Below are 16,629 nucleotides of genomic sequence, written 5' to 3' on the forward strand. Positions count from 1 at the left end.
GGCCTCTTTGCTATTCCTTGGCCAGGGGAGTTCTGTCTGTGCATGTTCCTTGTTCCTCTGAGATGCACTGGTAGCAGTTGTGGTGCAGCTGGTCAGATTTTGCCCACAACAGGGCTGATACCTGGCTGTACAGGCAGCCAGCAGCTGGTGCTGCTGCACAGCCCTCGCCTCGCAGCACGCCCTCAACCCTCAGTGGGATAAAGGGGCTGGAGAGCAGCTCCCAACCAGCTCCTCTCTTGAGTGGGGGACTCAGCAATTAGCCTGACTGGGAGAAGACACATTTTAGGATGTGCACTGGCTGCAGATGAGCAGGATGATTCACACCTGCCTGTCTGCAGGATGAGGTGGGTTCATGGAGCTCTCTGCAAAGCCATACAGCGCACGAACAGCAGGCTTGTGTCTAATAATAATGCTCTGCCAGCAATTAAAAATATAACTCCATTTAAGGGTGAGATACACAGCTTGGGCTAAAGACTGTAGGATGTAAAAAATTACACCAGTGGGTATTTTAAGACAAAGCAGCTGAAGGCACAAGCTGGCTGCACAGCAGAGCACAGCACAGCACAGCTCACTCCCCCGCGCTGGGTGGCCGCTTCTGACCCCTCAGAGGACCAAAGCCAAAGCCTGACCCTGACATTTCCTGGGAGCAGCAGCTGTGGGAGACACTGAGGAGGTTTGCCCCACCCTTGGTTTGGGGCCAAATGGGCAGGTTTTGGGGATGGGAGGCTGGGGCAGAGCTCTCAGTGTCCTACAGAGCCCACCCTGCACCCAGTGACAGCCATCTGTCATTGTGAGAATGTGGGCAAGGTCCCAGTGCTGCTTTAGGAGCTCAGGAGGTTACCAGCAATGCTCTGGAGAAGCTTTAGCAACAAATGAAGCATATCAAAGCTCTATTTCCATGTCTTTGACCTTGTTGTTGGCCATCACTCAGACCCATCTGAGCTCACCTGAGGAAAGCCAGGGAGAGTTTTATCTGATAAAATTGAACAGAGAGAGATAATAGACAGTACTGACTGTTACAGAATTCCCTTGGAAAACTGAAGAGCTAATGAAGACCAATATACTCAGAGACAAAAAAAGAACTTGCACACAGCCCCAGACAAGTCAGGGATCCCAGCCAACCTAATTTCAGTGCAACAGCTGAGGGTGTCTTAGAAAGTGGAATGAGTAACTCCAGACTCAGCAGCAACATCTCTGGGAAAGCTCCTCCTGAGCACATTTTGGCTTTAGAGAGGAGCAAGTCACTTGTTCAGAGCCTCTCCCTACCAGGCCCATCTGTCCCCTCCTGGCCACAGGCTCGACCTGCTCCCCTGAACACCACAGGCACAGGCTTTGCCTCTCCCTCCTGCCCTCTCACCAGACTGACAGCGGACGTCCCCAAGTTGTCTGTAAGCAAAGGCATTCAAAGGAGAGCGTGTCTTAATCCCATGTAGTTCAGCAGGAGGTCAAAGTCTTTGAAAACCAAATTCCTACTCCCATCACACAGTTTAGAAAATATTAAAAGTCTACTGGAAATTGCAGCACCGTCAGGGATCAAAATGTACTGCTTATGGCTCTAAATCAAATCTAAATCTTAAATCAGTAGTTTGAGTGTGCAAGAAATCACAGAATTAAAGACAAAGCCCCTGAGTCAACGTGTACCAGGATCCCAGATTTCACACCATGTACCAACATGTCTGTAACCCCAGACCCTGCTGGGGCTCAATGATGGTTTTGCTGGGGGACTGTGGATACAGGAAAAAAAACCAAACCAAATAAGCCAGCAAAAAAACCTACCCAGCTTGTTTTCTCCTGCCTTGGAGACACACACTTCTCCCAGAAGCTTTTAGGGATAACATTCCCAAATCACTGGAAGATGCCTGCCCATCCTTCCCTATTGGTTGCCATGGTGAGAGATGACGGAGCCCGAGCTGGGTATAAAGGAGGGAGTGCAGGGAAGGGATTTAGCAGAGGCAGGAGGGAGGTGAGTGCTGGCAAGGCACTGCCTGAGGCCACCCTGTCACAGAGCCACCGCCACGGGGCCACCGCGACCTGGCCGCAGGTAAGTGCTGGCTCTGGGAGGGCTCAGCATGGGCACCTGCAGCCTCATGTAAGGACAGATGAGCAGTCACTAGGATGAGCTTATTCTTGAGTGAATTAAAGGAAAGTTATTGTTAGAGAGAGAGGGAAAAGGAAAGAATAAAGCAGCTCAGCTGAGCAGAGGTGCTGCTCTGAGCACTCGCTGGCTGGGAGGGAGAGCCCTGCAGTGAGGCTCAGAGAGCACTTTGGGGATCTAAAGGAGTGATGTGCTCAAGTAGTTTGTGGCTGTTGCTGAACAGCCACACAGCTCAGAGAGTATTAAAAACTACTGGACATTGTCCCATCAGGGATCACAGTCTATTGCTCACTGGCTCTGGCTCAAATCAGTTTAAATGTTTAAATTTATTAGGTGGGCAGTGTCTTTTTTCTGTCTTTGTTCTTATTATCCATATATTTTTGTTTCCCTAAAGCCACTGCTTTTATATTTCACCAACCTACAGATTTCACATTTGAGATCCTGATATTGCAGTGTGAGATTCTGCAGGAACAGAGAGTTTATACTTTATTAAGCAAGGAAGGTACAGAAAATGCAGTGACAACTTAAAACAATGAATTAAACATTATGGAGATTTCTAAATGTCATTTAGGCATAAAATCAAAATATCTGTTGATTGTCAGGTTGAAAAGGCAAGCTGGAGCTAGTTTAATGATCACTTTACATTAATCACACTTGCAGTATCTTTTTTGTTTTGTGGGAAACAAAAAGCTAAAAAAGCTTCTGATAGAGACAGGCAGGCAGAGAGATTTAAGAAAAAATATAACAGGAGCAAAAATATACCCTGTACTCCAACTGGATGTTTTTGTTGTGAAGCACAGTGATACAATAGTCTGGGCAACAGCAGGATTTGTCTTTTGTAATTTTGGCATTATAATAATTTAACCTAAGTGAGCCAGGATAGTCTTGAGTCCAACCAAAGGGAGGGTAAAAGTCAGTGGAAAGACTTCACCGATGTCGGTGTCCTCTGAGCCCTGACACGGATCACAAAACTGAGCCTCTCCCTGCATCGTTTCAGGGGCACGATGAACATCGAAGTGCACAACATCACTTACACCAGTGCCACCGTGTCCTGGGCCATGAGCAGCCCCTGCCCAGAGAACTACTACCACGTCATGTACCGCCCCAACTGGAACAGCGTCTTTGCCGGCTACCTGCGGCAGAACTTCCACCGCGAGCAGCGCGTCCCGCACCCCCTCAGCTCCCTGGTGCTGCACCGCCTCACACCATCCACCATCTACGTCCTCTGCATCACCTGCAAGAACTCCTACCCCTCCAGCAACCACTGCACCACCTTCCACACTCTGGACAAAATCCCCCTGGTTTTTGGCGGCTCCAAGCACGAGCCCACCACGTCCATGTGGATGGTGAGCAGCCTCCTGCTCCTCTGCTTCCTCGCCCTCCTGGCCTACGGCTGCCTGCAGTTCTGGTCTGCACGGTGCCAGCGGGCTGCCAGGCTGAAGCACCCCGACAGCAGCCCTGAAGAAGTGCTGGAAGGAAGCAGCTCACCAGAGGAGCCACTGAGTGATGGACTGAGAGAGGAGCTCCTGGAAGTGCCCATGACCACTGTGCTAATGAGGAGCTCCGGTCTCATGAAGGAGAGCCCCTATCACTCCCCTCACTGCTTTTTTTCCTATAAAAACAGCGATGATAAAAGGGCCATCTTGCCACAGCATGGCCTTCAATGAAAGGAAAAGGAAACAAAATCTTGCTTAGAGGTCTGGTATGTCCTGCTCTTTCCCAGCCCTTGCCAAAAGGACTGTCTGTGTGTCCATGGCAGCTGTCTGTCCCAGGGTAGAACATGAGGCATAGACATTGGTCACAGGGAGAAAGATTTTTATCAAGTGACAAAAGTACTCTCATTTGCTGAGGGTTTTTAAAAAAAGAAACCAAGTTAGCTCTCTGGGAACAGCCAGGCTTGGCAGACTGTAGTGTCATTAGCTCATGTGCATCAGTGCTGTAGGTTCACTTCAGAGTCATCAATCAATGTGCACAAGAACTAAACTCAAGTACTTTCACACTTGAGTGCCCCTCCACTAGCATCACAACCCAAGACCTTGTAACCCCTTTATAAACAGTCATTGCAGCCTGAGAAAAAAGCTTTTTTGTCAGTATTAAGCAGTGCACACACACAAGTATTTTAGCAATTCCCATTTTGAACAGAACAAGGGATTCCCGGAGTGGTACCTTCCTCGGGGAGCATCACTGCATCAGAACACTAACTTGCTCACTTCCCTGTGATGGATGTGACTCAGTCTCAGTGCCAACACCAAGCAAGAGCAGTGCTGACATCCCTTAACACGGGTATTTTATGGAGAAGAATATGGAAAAGCAACAGCAGACTGATTTTGCTTCTTGCATGGCCGTTTGGTTGCACACAGCAATGTGACGCTGCTCATCCGCACCCAGCACTCTGTTAATGAATTAGTCCTTGCATTTCTTTCCCTTCCTAAATAAATATTTCCAACATCCACCCCTGCTGGCTGTTGTGGCTCATTTACTGACCTTGGACCCGTAGAGGTAATAGGGCTGGACGTTGGCAGGCTTGTCCCGCTGGGGCTCCTGTGTGAAGGGGATCGCTGTCCTCACAAACCTGCGGTGAGCATGGGAGACAGGGAGGGGAGTGATGAGAGCCTGGTTAACAGGGCACAGTCTGGGATGCCCTGCAGCTGCAGGCTAGTTAGAATTCATCACCTGAGCTACATCAGCTGGAATGCAAAATCTTGTCACAATCTGTTGGTGGTGTACAACCCACCAAAAGAGAGATTTCTTCTCATTTTTGGCAGGCAGGAAAACAACATCTGAGCAGCTACCAGAGCTCTCCTGCTGAGTAAACCAACCCTCAGCCACTTCAATCACTGTCTAACTGCTGCTTGAATTTGTTACTAATATTTTCAACACCAAATGAAGATGGTGCATTTCAGCTTCATTTTAAGAGCAACTGTTGCATCCCACAGGGAGCACAAACCTGGCCACAACGCATGTCAGTTTTATGCGGCAGAGGTTTGATGTTCTGGAAAGAAAAGCAGGGTCTCCAGGTGGCCTTGCTTTCCCTCCTCACCTGTTGGTGGATCCATTGTAGCAGTAGTTGGGCAGGAAGTCGAAGTTGAGCTCCCAGAAGACGTGGAGGGTGATGCGCCCATAGGGCGCGGACACGTTGTGGTTGGCCTCGCGGAACATGGCATCGAAGCTGTCCAGAGTCATGTGCTTGCACAGCAGCCTGTGAGTCAGGCGATTGATTTCCAACAGCCACTCCAGCTCCTGCAGCACATAAAGCAGCAGAAAATGCTTTGTATTTCAACAAAAACAGCTGATTTAATTGCCAGGGGAATGGTTTTTTTTATCCACACCCACACAGAACTAAAGACACCAATTTAACTCAGCAGCCAAGGCCAATTGCACTTCCACTCAAGGGGGTCCTGGGCCAGTATTTTGTGAACCTGTAGGAAGCAAAATTAATTTGTTCCCCACTGAGCACTGGCTGGCTTTCACCTCAGAATCCTCCAAAGGTGGAAACTGGAAATTTTACACTACTTGACTCTGATGCTCCTGTAACATATCAAAGACAGCAAATGCTGTACACACATGAAAAATGTCACAGCCCCCTTCATCCAACTGGGAATTAAAGCCAAGATTTCCTTCTCCCAGCCTTCAGGACTCTCTTATATGAGCTCTGCAAAGTCTACTGCTGACTGCCACCTTATGATTTACACAGATACTTAATGGTCTGATAATAATGCAATTAAAGCTGCATAAACAGAAACAGTAAAGACTCAGCAGCATAAAGGAAGATACATGACTGGTTGAAACCTACTGCAGGGGAGCACTGCACTCAAAACAGAAGAGAGTTGACTGTGTATCCACAGCAGTTTATTAGTCTCCCTGCTCATACTCAAGAGTCAATGAAAGTTCTTACCACGATGGATGTCAGGTCCTCGCTCTCGAAGCGGCTGATGGCCTGGTCTAACGATTTGTACATGGCTGCAGAGATGCGCTGGGTAATGAGCCTGTTCAGGTCGATCGATCTGCCCAGCAACTGGCAAAAGAAGAGATCTGCATGTTATATACTGATGAGGAAAAGGTATTTTAGTTTTTAGTCAACACACAAATGAAAACCAAACCTTGAAGTCCACTCAAATGTGAAATGCCTTGGTTGAGTGTAGATTACTTAAGGAGAGAGGGAAACGTGGAGCTTAACTCATTTCTGTGTCACAAACAGATTCAACCCTTCTCAGCCCAGAGCCAGCCTCAACTAGGATGCCCTCCACCACCAGAAGGATAACAGACCAGGAGTGATAAGCACTGGAACCTGCTGCTTGCACTGTACCTGGACGTGCCTCTGCTTGAGCAGCGTTTCGTAGCGGTTGGACGGTGGGTATGGAATGATCACCCCGTAATTCTTGCATTCAGCCCGGAAACGTTTGTCCAGTAAAACACTGAAAAAGGGAAGCAGTGTCAGGAAAATAGAAGCATACATTACAGCTTCTCTATGTATCTTTCCTGAGTTGTTTTTGACCTTCTTTTAATCTTGGCTCTAAATGCCAAGAAATCTCCGCACACTAAACCACAGGGCAGTGGTTGTTATCCGGGGACTGCCCTGCTTGTCTTTTGTGGCTAAAACATTCAAAAAGATTAAAAAAAATGTGCTGAAAAATATCAGTGCCAGGTACTGGGTGGTTCCCCTGGTGTGCTCCCTCCTTGAAGATCTGCTGTGGGAACATTTGGTTGGTGATGGTGATTGTCCTCCTTCTCTGAGGCCAAATGTGACCTAGAGACAGAACTTGCAGTCACGTGGAAGACTCAGTTCACCTCTGGGGCCACGAGAAGAAGACTCTCACTAGATTTCATCCATGCCCTTTAAATTGGAAAGGAGGATATGCCACAAAGGGTCTATCTCCCCAAAGGGAGAACAAGTCTTGCTACTTTACTAGGATGAGGACAAATGCATATTCCTGTTTTGCAGAGATGGGAGCTTTCCAGTCCTCTGCCTGGTACACAAGCAGAAGTCAAGCAAGGACATGCTTGTCATAAGCTCAGTTTGCTTTTCTGCTGCTCTCACAAACTGTACTCCAACAGCTACTAGAGATGCCAATTATTATTTTTTCACTTTTAACTGTGTCTCCTTAATTAATTTTCCCCATCTACAGCAGTCTGGCATGGACAGCCAGCTCTGGAGGACAGGGATGATCTATGTTTTGTCTTCTTGCAGTGGCTGCTCCCTGAGGGAAACCTTCTGGTTAACAGCAATTTGAATCCAGCAGTATCATCAGTCACCATCAGGGTCTCCTACCTGCCAGCCATTGCTTTGTAATAGGCAAAGATCTGATCTGCCAGCTTGTACACAAATTGATCAAAGCACAAATTCACCTGGGGGAGAAAAAACAAGACTTGGTGAGGGCGTCACCAGCACAGAACAGCTCCTTCCTACGCATGCAAGATCAATACAACCCAACACAGATCTCTCATTTAACACAAACATGTTTTAAAGGTCACACTATCTAAAAAACACACTGCAGTTCTCACAGTGCTGAAGGTAAGCAGAAAATTGCAGTTACATTTCTCTCTTTATAGTTTGTGCATGTTCTTACAGGTCCTGGTCCCCCACCCTCAATCATCCTTCCCTCTCAGTGAATTCTTCATTTTCCTCTGCTCAACAGACTCTGCCATGTCCCCAAGCTTTTGGCTTCCATGGTTCACAACAGGTACTGCTGAGCTGAAGCCCTTAATCAGGAGAGTCTGTAGGGTCTCTGGAAATGCTGATCTTTTTGAAAACATCTCAATCTGATGGGATATTTCGTTCAGGAGAAAGGTGCCTACAGTGAACTGCTGTGTCAAACAGGGCAGTGTGACCCCAGTGAGCTTTTTCCATACAAGAAAGATGAAGAGAACTTACTTCAGCTTCAATTTCATCGTACAAGAACTGCTTTTTGAACTTGGTCAAAGCATAGTATGCACTGTCATTGTAGAGGTCCAGGGGGTACAGCACATACCTGAGGACCAGAACACAGACCACATCTAAAATTAACTTTGGAGCTTATCAGCATAAACTGCAGGCAGTGCATATTGTGCCCTGCCTGATGCAAAAAAAGTGGTTTTGCTCTGACTTCTCTCTGCCACCCCCTGCAGCCCCTCAAATAGCCCTTCTTTATCCCTGGGTTCTGCAGGAAGCAGCTACAACCAAACTGGAATTGAGCTAACTATGAGTTGTTCAATCAACACTTGCTTCTTTGCCCTTGAAGAAGTTTTCACCCTGCCCTCACTCCAGAGAGTGCTCTGACAATGCCCACACAACAGAAAACCAAGTTTTCCTAACAAGGAAAACATTATGGGGATGATTACACTTGCAGAACAGCAATTCCTCTCATCATTTATCCCACATATAAAAAAAACAGTTGAGGTGGCTTAGCCTGGGCCCACCCCCTTTGGTGACACATCTGTCTCAGTGCTGTGTGCAGGTGACAGTGCCACCCTGTCCTGCCCACATCCCAACAGTTGCCAACTGCTGTTTATGACACACAAAGAAGTGCCAGTGCCAGGAAGTCGCCCCTGTGTCTGCTAACGAGGTGTTCACACAGCACCATTCATGTGACAGCAGATCAAGGAACATCTATTTACCTCCCACTCAAAAAGACTGCTCATCACCAGCCTACCCTTCTTCCTCAGCAAAACCCCAAACCCCAGCACGTGCACGGTCCCAAAGGAGCCCATCAGCTCTTACTCCATCATGGAGGGTTCTTTGGTTTCCAAGATATGGTCTGTGAGGATCCAGGGCATGGACATCTCGATGGGGAACTGGATGCGGCGGCCCATGGTCAGCTCCAAGAAGAACTCCCGGAACCAGAGCTGGGACAGGTCACAGCACTGCTGCAGAGCTTCTGGAATGCAGAGAGGATCCATGCTAGCCCCACACTACTCCCCTGGGGATGGCAGTGAGGCCAGGACACAGGAGGCAGCTGCTGCAGCCACGATTTTGGGTATGGAACATTTTTCTAGGATGGCTCTGGTTTTAAACCCAGACAATGTCCACACTGCCTGAGCACTTGGTAATGCAAGAAGGAGGAAGGGATCACCCCTTATGCTCTAGAGGGCCAGGGAGAACACTCAAATGGCTCAGAGTTATTCTGGAAGACTTCTCCTGTGTCCAGTGGCTCAGTTTGTCTGGGACCAAAGGGAAGTCTAGTCCTAGAAAATAAACTGCCACCTGCAGCTCTCTGCTCTTGCTGACGGCCCTGCTCACATAATGACTACTACACAGAAGCATGCCCAAACCAGGCAGGAGGACATTTGGGAAAAATCAAGGAAAATCTTCTGCACAGGTGAATGAGGAGCAAAGCTGATCTGCTTTTGCCTTTCTGAACATGCAAGGGCTGTGTTTAAACCTCCCCCTGCCATAATCTCACCACTGATGTTGAGAAGGTGGGTGAAGAAGAAGGACTGCTTGTGGAACTCCTCAATGGCCAAGACTATTGGCCCATCCAAGCTGCTCCTCAGAGTCTTCTTGGAGCCACTCTTGTCTGCTATGAGGGACTCCAGCATGGTCCGCACCATGTAAAGCTTTGGAAAGAAGGTGTCACACAGTTACCACTCTCCAGACACCATCACACACAGCCCTGCTGCTCTGGGAACAAAAAAGTAACACTTCTCCCAGGTGCTGACCACCCTCTGCACACATAAACCCCTATCCTTCGGAGGTAGAGATAATTAAGCCCCTAAAAGAAGACGCTTTGGGAATTATGCAACAGATTAACAGGCACCAAAGCAACATTTAACACACAGCAGAATGAAGACTTTGTGGAACAGAGCACAGAAACAGCTGCTAATCCACAGGGTGGGAGACTCCTACATGGCTGTGAGACCATTAATTCCCCACACAGGAGACAGACATTCACACACCTGTGTGCTTGATGGTCCTACAGCTCGTCGTGGGACTTTAATATCAAATCCACCCTTGGGATCCTTCTCCCCTCTCAGGCAAGGATCATTTGGAGGCTCTCGACCTCCCTCCCAGTCACAGATTGTCTTCCGAATCGCCTGCAGGACACTGGAGTGGGGGAGAGGGAAAGCAGTGCTTAAGCTTGATTTTACTTCAAGATAAAAATAGCTATGGCTGTGCACACTTGAGAGGAAAGGTACCTGAGGTGGGACCACACACAGCTGGTATTGGTGGGGTTATGCCCAGAAGTTACCTCTGGAGGAGCTGCTGGCCAAGGACTGCTGGCTGTTTGTGTACTGGAGCATACCCGGGGCCACGTGCTCGTACATTATGAAGTGTAACACTAATAAATATATGGGTTTTGCAGTGCATTCAGGGACAGACTGACCTGATCAGAACATTCTTCTTCTTCCTGACAGCCTGTCGGAGAGGCTCCCTCAGGGTGACCTGGGCAAAGTCCTGCAGGGCCGCGTAGATGGTGTTGCGGATGGCCTGGTTGAAGACACTCTCCATCCGCCCCATCAGCACTTGCAGGCCTTTGATCATGGCAATCACCTGGAGAAAGAGTTAAACCCAGATGTATTTGCTGTTTTTCCACTGTGTGAAGGGGGCTATAAAATCCAGCACTGAGAGAATTTGGGACTGAATTAATTCTGATCATGTAACTGGTGATCAGGCAGCTAAGTTTTGGGTGTTAGCTGCTTTACAGGTCACAAAAGGCTGAGGAAAGCATTTATTCCATCAGTTTCTTGCAAATGGCCCCTGTCCCTTGTTTCTATTCCATCTCTTGGTATCTTTAACACCACACAAACCCAGGAAACTGCACATGCTCCACATGTGGGTGCAGCTTGCACAGAGCTGCATCTGACCAGGGCACAGCCCTCCCTGCCCAACAGCACAGTGGAGGAAGCCTTGAGACAACACCCAAACCACCCTGGACTGTGAAAGGCAGGAGAAAGGTGAGGACATCCCAGAGCCTGGCTCAGAGGACTGTTCCCAGTGTTCCCAGACAGCCAGGCTGAGAGCTGATGTGTCCTGGGGACTGGCTGAGCATCTGTGCTTGCAGAGTTCCTGAGTGCAGCTGCTGCTCCTGCTCCAGATCACACTGCTCTGCAAGCCCCCTGTTCTGGGCTTGTGTGGAAACATTTTGGAAGCAGGAGGATACAGGGGTGACTTCTGTGAGAAGCCCCCCACATGGACAGAGCTGGTTCCACGACAGACCCAATTACCAGGGCAATTTAAAGCCCAGATTAAAGGATGTGGGAACCCTTAATCCCTTAACATGGGTCACAAGGATGAGGATCTGGCAGAGTATGGTGAGAACACCCTTCCATTCTCTTTCCCTGGCCTGAAAACAAGGACAGAAAACCAGCCTGGACTGGCTCTGACTCCTGTGCAAGTGGCACCTACTTCCACAAAGGCAAACTTCTCCTCGCTGGTGTAGTTGTAGCGGGTGGCTCTCTCATACTCTTCAGCTGTTCCTGGGCAATCCTTGTTACAGAATTTATCTGTGGGATGAACCAGCTTCCAAGAGTACTAGAAGATGGAAAGAGACCATGTCAACATTGCAATGAGGAAGAAGATAGGTTAGAAAGACTGAATTAGACCATATGCCAAAAAACCATTTCCTAGACATCACTACAGTTTGACATCCTTGGCTTCATTATCACTTAGTGAATTGGTTTTCTTTATCTGGGAGACTGCCAGTCATACCAGGCTTTTGACATCCACACACTTGTGTTGAGATGTGGTCAAAACTTTGCAAATCAAGAATTCCCATCATCATTTGAATTACAGTTTTAGTTGCTCAAGGCCCAGACTCACCCCAAACTGATTTCAGAGCTGCAGGGATGCACTCACCACTTCCATGACATGGGCACTCCACTTGGACAGCAGCTGCAGGCCCCGTAAAGCCAGGTCAAAGAGCTCCCTGTACTCCTCATCTGACTTCTGGCTGTCCAGGCCTGAGCCAGTGACAACCTGGAAGACATCACATCATGTCAGGGCTACAACCAGCAACTTGCTGCAGGGGCTTCTCTCAGTCAACAGGTTTTTCTACCAAATCCCACCTGAAATGAATTTCTGACCTTATGACCAAGCTAGAATTGCATAAAGCATATACTGCTCTTCAGGAAAAGTGACCCTGGCAAGGCTCTTTTTACACAGGCAGTCAAATTATTCCCTACCAAAAAGAATTAGTCTGACCTGTCATGTCAGAGCAAACAACTGACTGTTTTTATTCCACTTTCCCATTCCTTTGTGATGTCTAATACTGCTGAAATCCTTGAGAATCCTTTACCGATTAAAGTTCAAACAAGCTCTTACAAATGCCAAGAAAGAAGTGCCTGAGAATGCAATGCTAGGATTTGTTAAACTGACACTGATGAATGAGGATCACACACACAAAAAACAGTCCCAATGGCATCAGACACTGGCATTCAGTAATGAAAAGAACAGAGGTGCCTTCGTGAATTTTCCTCTAAGCCCTGACTGATAGGCCTGTGTAATTGAAATGCATTATTTGCAAGTCATGGGTGTTCTGACATTTGCTTGATTATAAACATTTAGTTGCCAGTTCTTTTCCTGCTTATTTTAACAAAGGTGTGGTCAAGGAGCAGAAGCTGTTGCTGTAGATCTGGTGCACATGATTTTGTACCTGCAGGAGCCTTTCATAAGGCGTGAGATTTAGAGAGAACAAGTCAGCCACAGCTCAAGGTAGTCATGGGTTTCTTCCTCACAAATATAGAACATTTTGGTCCAATAGACAGTTAACACAAAACTTGTTTCTACTTAATAACCTATCACTTTTGCTTAATTCTGCCACACTGTGTTTTTCTTCCAGCCAATAAACTGACAAGGTCACATACTCATACACATCTCTATTATAGCTTCTAGATCCTTAGCCTACCCTATAAGTCACATTATTACAGCTTAAACTTCTCACTATTTTACCTAATATAATTTCTTACCTACTCAAGGCATATTCTTACTTACAATTTAGGAATATAAATTCATAATTTTTCTACTTAATGTTTGTGTATCTTTATCCTTACATTACAAGCTCTTTCTAGGGCCGCAGACTGAGCCCTTGAGCATCTGTGGAAGTTTCTCTTTCCCCATTTCCTGCAGACTGAGCCCTTGAGCATCTGTGGAAGTTTCTCTTTCCCCATTTCCTGCAGTGCACCTGAGGAGCGTGGCTGCAGGGGGTGCAGCTGTACCCACCTCGCTGTTGCTGTAGCGCGCGAGCTCCGAGATGAAGCGGATGTGGTCGTCCCGGATCTGCACCATCTGCTCACAGATGTTGTACTGGGGGCTGATGCTGCTCTGAGTGCACGTCCACCTGGGCAAAAGAGCAATGGTGTCAAGGAGAGGACACAGCTTCCGCTCAGACAGCCCAGGGACAGCTGCTCCCTTCGCTTCCATGGGCTCCAGGCACGCCACCCTCCTGGGAAATGTCAGCCTGTGTCGTCTCCCTGCTGTGGGGTCTTCCAGAGGTGGTCTCACACAGCGTGATGGGGACTCTTGCCTCACCTTTCAGCCTGAATGTGTTTGCTCCATGCACCCTGAAGGCTGATCTCAGTGTGGGCTCACCTACCCCAAGGGCAGAGATGGCAATTTCCCAGGCCATCATGGGACAAGCTCTCAGGGAAGGATGAACTTCAAAGACCTGCATCATTTGCATCCTTTCTGCTAAACCTAAGGATAATCATCCCCTTAGAGGTCCTCCCTACAGGTCTGGGTTGTGCTGTCTTCTCCTGCAAAGCAGAACTCTGCAAAGAACTAACCCTCCCATTGTTTTTTGTTCTGGCTTATGCTACCAGCTCAGTGAACAACCCTCAGTATAAACCACGAGCAGAATATTACCTGAACTAGATTTTCATTTACACTGAGCCATAGGTACCATGTAACAGTGTAATGTCATCCTAAAAAAAGGCAGCACTCCCGTTCCAAAGGCACAGTTGTGGAATGGGACAAACCAGGTCTATTTAATTTAATATCCCCTTTCTCCCTGTAACATATTAGCCCCAGATGTAGAACCAGAATGGCTCCACCAGAATGTTTTGTTGCAAGAAATTGTCTATCAGATTCTCATATCTTACTCTGTCATCACAAGGTAGAAATTCAGATTAAATTTTTTTTTCCCCACCTAAATGATTGTCCATCCTATGATAGTCCTATTCTCCAATTCGCCATACAAAAGGAAGGTGAGAAACGTGCCCCTGACATGGACATGCACATATCCCTGCACTTAACTGCACTTGTTGCCAGCATTTGTGGTGGTAGACAGTCCTGGAAATGCTGGGCCACTTCGCCCCTTGTGAAATCCATCCTCCCCCAGTGCCCCTGTTTGGCTCTTACCCGTTTGCAGGTGCTCCCCACTGGACAATTGGCAGGTTAGCAGGGCTGGCCAGGGCTGCCCCAGCCCTCCCTGCCACACACAACCTACTCCACAGTGCAGAAACAAAGCGCCATGCGGGAAAAACACCAATTAATTCCACTTGCACGGAGACAAGGAGGGAGAGAAAGTGACAAAAACAGTATTAGTAAGAAATGGGGGTTACATGGAGGCACCTTGGCAGAGTTAGAGTTGGGAGTCCCATGCAATTTGCTGGGAAGGCAAGTGAGTGAGGAAGAAACATTGGTTAGTAGGGTACGGCACACAGACCTGGTCAGACAGATTTCAAAGACAGACATTAAAATTGTGCACAGGTGAAACAGCCCATGAGCCACCCTGGTTTTGAGATGAGAAAATGAGGAACGCTGCTGACACATGTTCCGTTGAAATGTGCTTTCTGAATGATTCGGGATAAAAAAGTGCAAATCTTCTGAAAATTTATTACTTTTTAAAAAGATTTTTCAAAAACATTCTTTAAAATCATGTCACACGGAATCATATTTTTTTTCTCTTTTTTTCCCCCCCCCACAATTTTAATTGAAAACTTTTTGCTTGGGAGTTTTGCCACGTTCTTTTCAAACCATCTCCTGAACAATTTAACGGGCACTTTTCAACCAGCTTTTGGGAGGGCAGGGGAGGAGGGCTGCTCCTGGCAGGCAGAGAAGGCAGACCCTTGGGGGTGGAAGGGGATGAGCAAACAGAAGCAATGACACTGCAGGTTAGTTCCTGTCCTGCTGAAGGGACAGCCTGGCCTGGCTGCTCCTCACAGACACCAGAGAAACCTGATTTCCACACAACACCGTCCCCCAGCTGGAATCCTGGCTGCCACCCACCACCACAGCCCAGACAGGCTTTGCTCAGGTGTGCTTGCAAACCTTATTCCAAGGATATCCAGACCTAAGGAGGATTCTTCTGGCAGCCACTGAGTGTGCAAAGCTACAAGCACAAGCAGCGCCTCTCCCGTGCCTGCTGTGACTGAAACAACCTCTGTGGATTCACCTGACGGCAGCAGCCCGTGAGCACAGGCTGCTCCTGAGCTCTCCACTCCTGCTCCTCTCTCACAATATCCAGAATCATAGAATCATTGAGGTTGGAAAAGACCCCTAAGAGCATCAAGTCCAACCTTTGATCACCACCCTGTCAACTCAACCAGAGCACTGAGTGCCACATCCAGTTGTTAGTGCCACATTCAGTCTTTTCCAGTTCATTAATCTCCAGAGCACCCGAGCCTCTGGTTCAACCCTCATTGCTGCTGTCCTTCTTCACAAACCCTGCCTGAGCTAGAGGAGACACCCTGGTACTGCAGGGATCCACTGCTGTGTCCATGCTCTGGAGGATTTTGTCCTGGGGGTGCAAACTGGGGATTAAAATCTCCCCAGAGCAGGGACACGCTGCTCACACTCACACAGCTCCAAGCACTCGGCGCTGCCCCAATCCATGCACCAGCCTCCCTTCCTTGCTCCTGCCTCGCTGCCAGCCCCCTCCCAGCCCTGCTCCTGCCCTCTTCCACGGAGCCTGGCAGCTGGCTGCACGCCCAGGGCGGGTGAGGACATCTCCCCATGCAGGGACAGGGAGGAACACACGGGCACACAGAGCTGGACTCACACCTCACGGGACACACACACACACACGGGCACAGGCCTCGCGCACCCGCGGGGCTGCAGCTCCCTCAGGCCCTCAGGACACACACAGAAGCCAAGAGACATTACGGCAGGCACTCACTTGGATTTGTTCTCCTCATAGTGAGCACTGGTCTTAATGTATCTGGCCAGTTCTATCTGCATATCGCCGAATAAAGGAACCACCTGCAGCTGCTGGAAAAGAAAACAAAAGATGGTTGAAACATGGCAGAGAGAGAGGGAGAGAGAGAGAGATTGAGAGCCTGGCCCCAGCACAACACAAGGGACTCCAAAAAGGCATGCTGCACCTCTGAAGCTTTGGAAAGGGTCAGAAAGTCAGAAAGTGTTTGAGGCAAAGTGCAAACCTGGACCCAGGGTCATTTCACACCTAGGAAACGACTGAGAATGATCACAAGGGTTTCTGTGAGAGGAAATCACCCCCAGTGAGTGCTCTGGAGAGCTGGGCTCACTGCTGCCAGGCTGGTTATGGCCAGAACAGTTCAGTGGTGGAGCCAGACAGAGAAAGGCTCTTTTTACAACAAAAAGAGAGAAGTGGGGTCCTGAGCAGGCCTTATCGTCTCCCAGCCTAATCCTCCAAGAGAACAGA

At 48.4% G+C, this 16,629-nt stretch overlaps 2 protein-coding genes across 5 annotated transcripts in view; one reads left to right on the plus strand and one right to left on the minus strand.

The window, feature by feature from the left end:
* The window catches only part of CYFIP2 (cytoplasmic FMR1 interacting protein 2), a 49,591-nt gene that overhangs the window by 17,300 nt on the left and 15,662 nt on the right, over positions 1-16,629 (minus strand). For 3 of the 4 annotated variants that reach the window (XM_086851445.1, XM_086851448.1, XM_086851446.1), the window contains exons 10-23: positions 16,126-16,217; positions 13,230-13,347; positions 11,868-11,987; positions 11,418-11,543; positions 10,396-10,562; positions 9,968-10,115; positions 9,475-9,628; positions 8,793-8,949; positions 7,968-8,064; positions 7,365-7,441; positions 6,402-6,510; positions 5,991-6,110; positions 5,136-5,335; positions 4,580-4,667 (exon numbers count right to left, since the gene is read on the minus strand). In XM_086851445.1, coding sequence (XP_086707571.1) covers positions 4,580-4,667; positions 5,136-5,335; positions 5,991-6,110; positions 6,402-6,510; positions 7,365-7,441; positions 7,968-8,064; positions 8,793-8,949; positions 9,475-9,628; positions 9,968-10,115; positions 10,396-10,562; positions 11,418-11,543; positions 11,868-11,987; positions 13,230-13,347; positions 16,126-16,217 — 1,773 coding nt within the window. The remainder of the gene's footprint in view (positions 1-4,579; positions 4,668-5,135; positions 5,336-5,990; positions 6,111-6,401; positions 6,511-7,364; positions 7,442-7,967; positions 8,065-8,792; positions 8,950-9,474; positions 9,629-9,967; positions 10,116-10,395; positions 10,563-11,417; positions 11,544-11,867; positions 11,988-13,229; positions 13,348-16,125; positions 16,218-16,629) is intronic. The other variant, XM_086851447.1, reaches the window with a different exon arrangement.
* On the plus strand, positions 1,946-4,547 carry FNDC9 (fibronectin type III domain containing 9). The gene is made up of 2 exons (XM_023935888.2): positions 1,946-2,041; positions 3,093-4,547. The coding sequence occupies exon 2, from the start codon at positions 3,100-3,102 to the stop codon at positions 3,760-3,762; it is 663 nt and encodes a 220-aa protein (XP_023791656.1). The 5' UTR covers positions 1,946-2,041; positions 3,093-3,099; the 3' UTR covers positions 3,763-4,547.

The sequence above is a fragment of the Cyanistes caeruleus genome, chromosome 15 (assembly GCF_971803275.1).
Source record: "Cyanistes caeruleus chromosome 15, bCyaCae1.hap1.1, whole genome shotgun sequence".
Lineage (NCBI taxonomy): Eukaryota > Metazoa > Chordata > Aves > Passeriformes > Paridae > Cyanistes > Cyanistes caeruleus.

Coding starts and splice junctions, on each gene's coding strand:
- FNDC9 (XM_023935888.2), top strand. CDS start 3,100: ATGAACATCGAAGTGCACAACATCACTTACACCAGTGCCACCGTGTCC.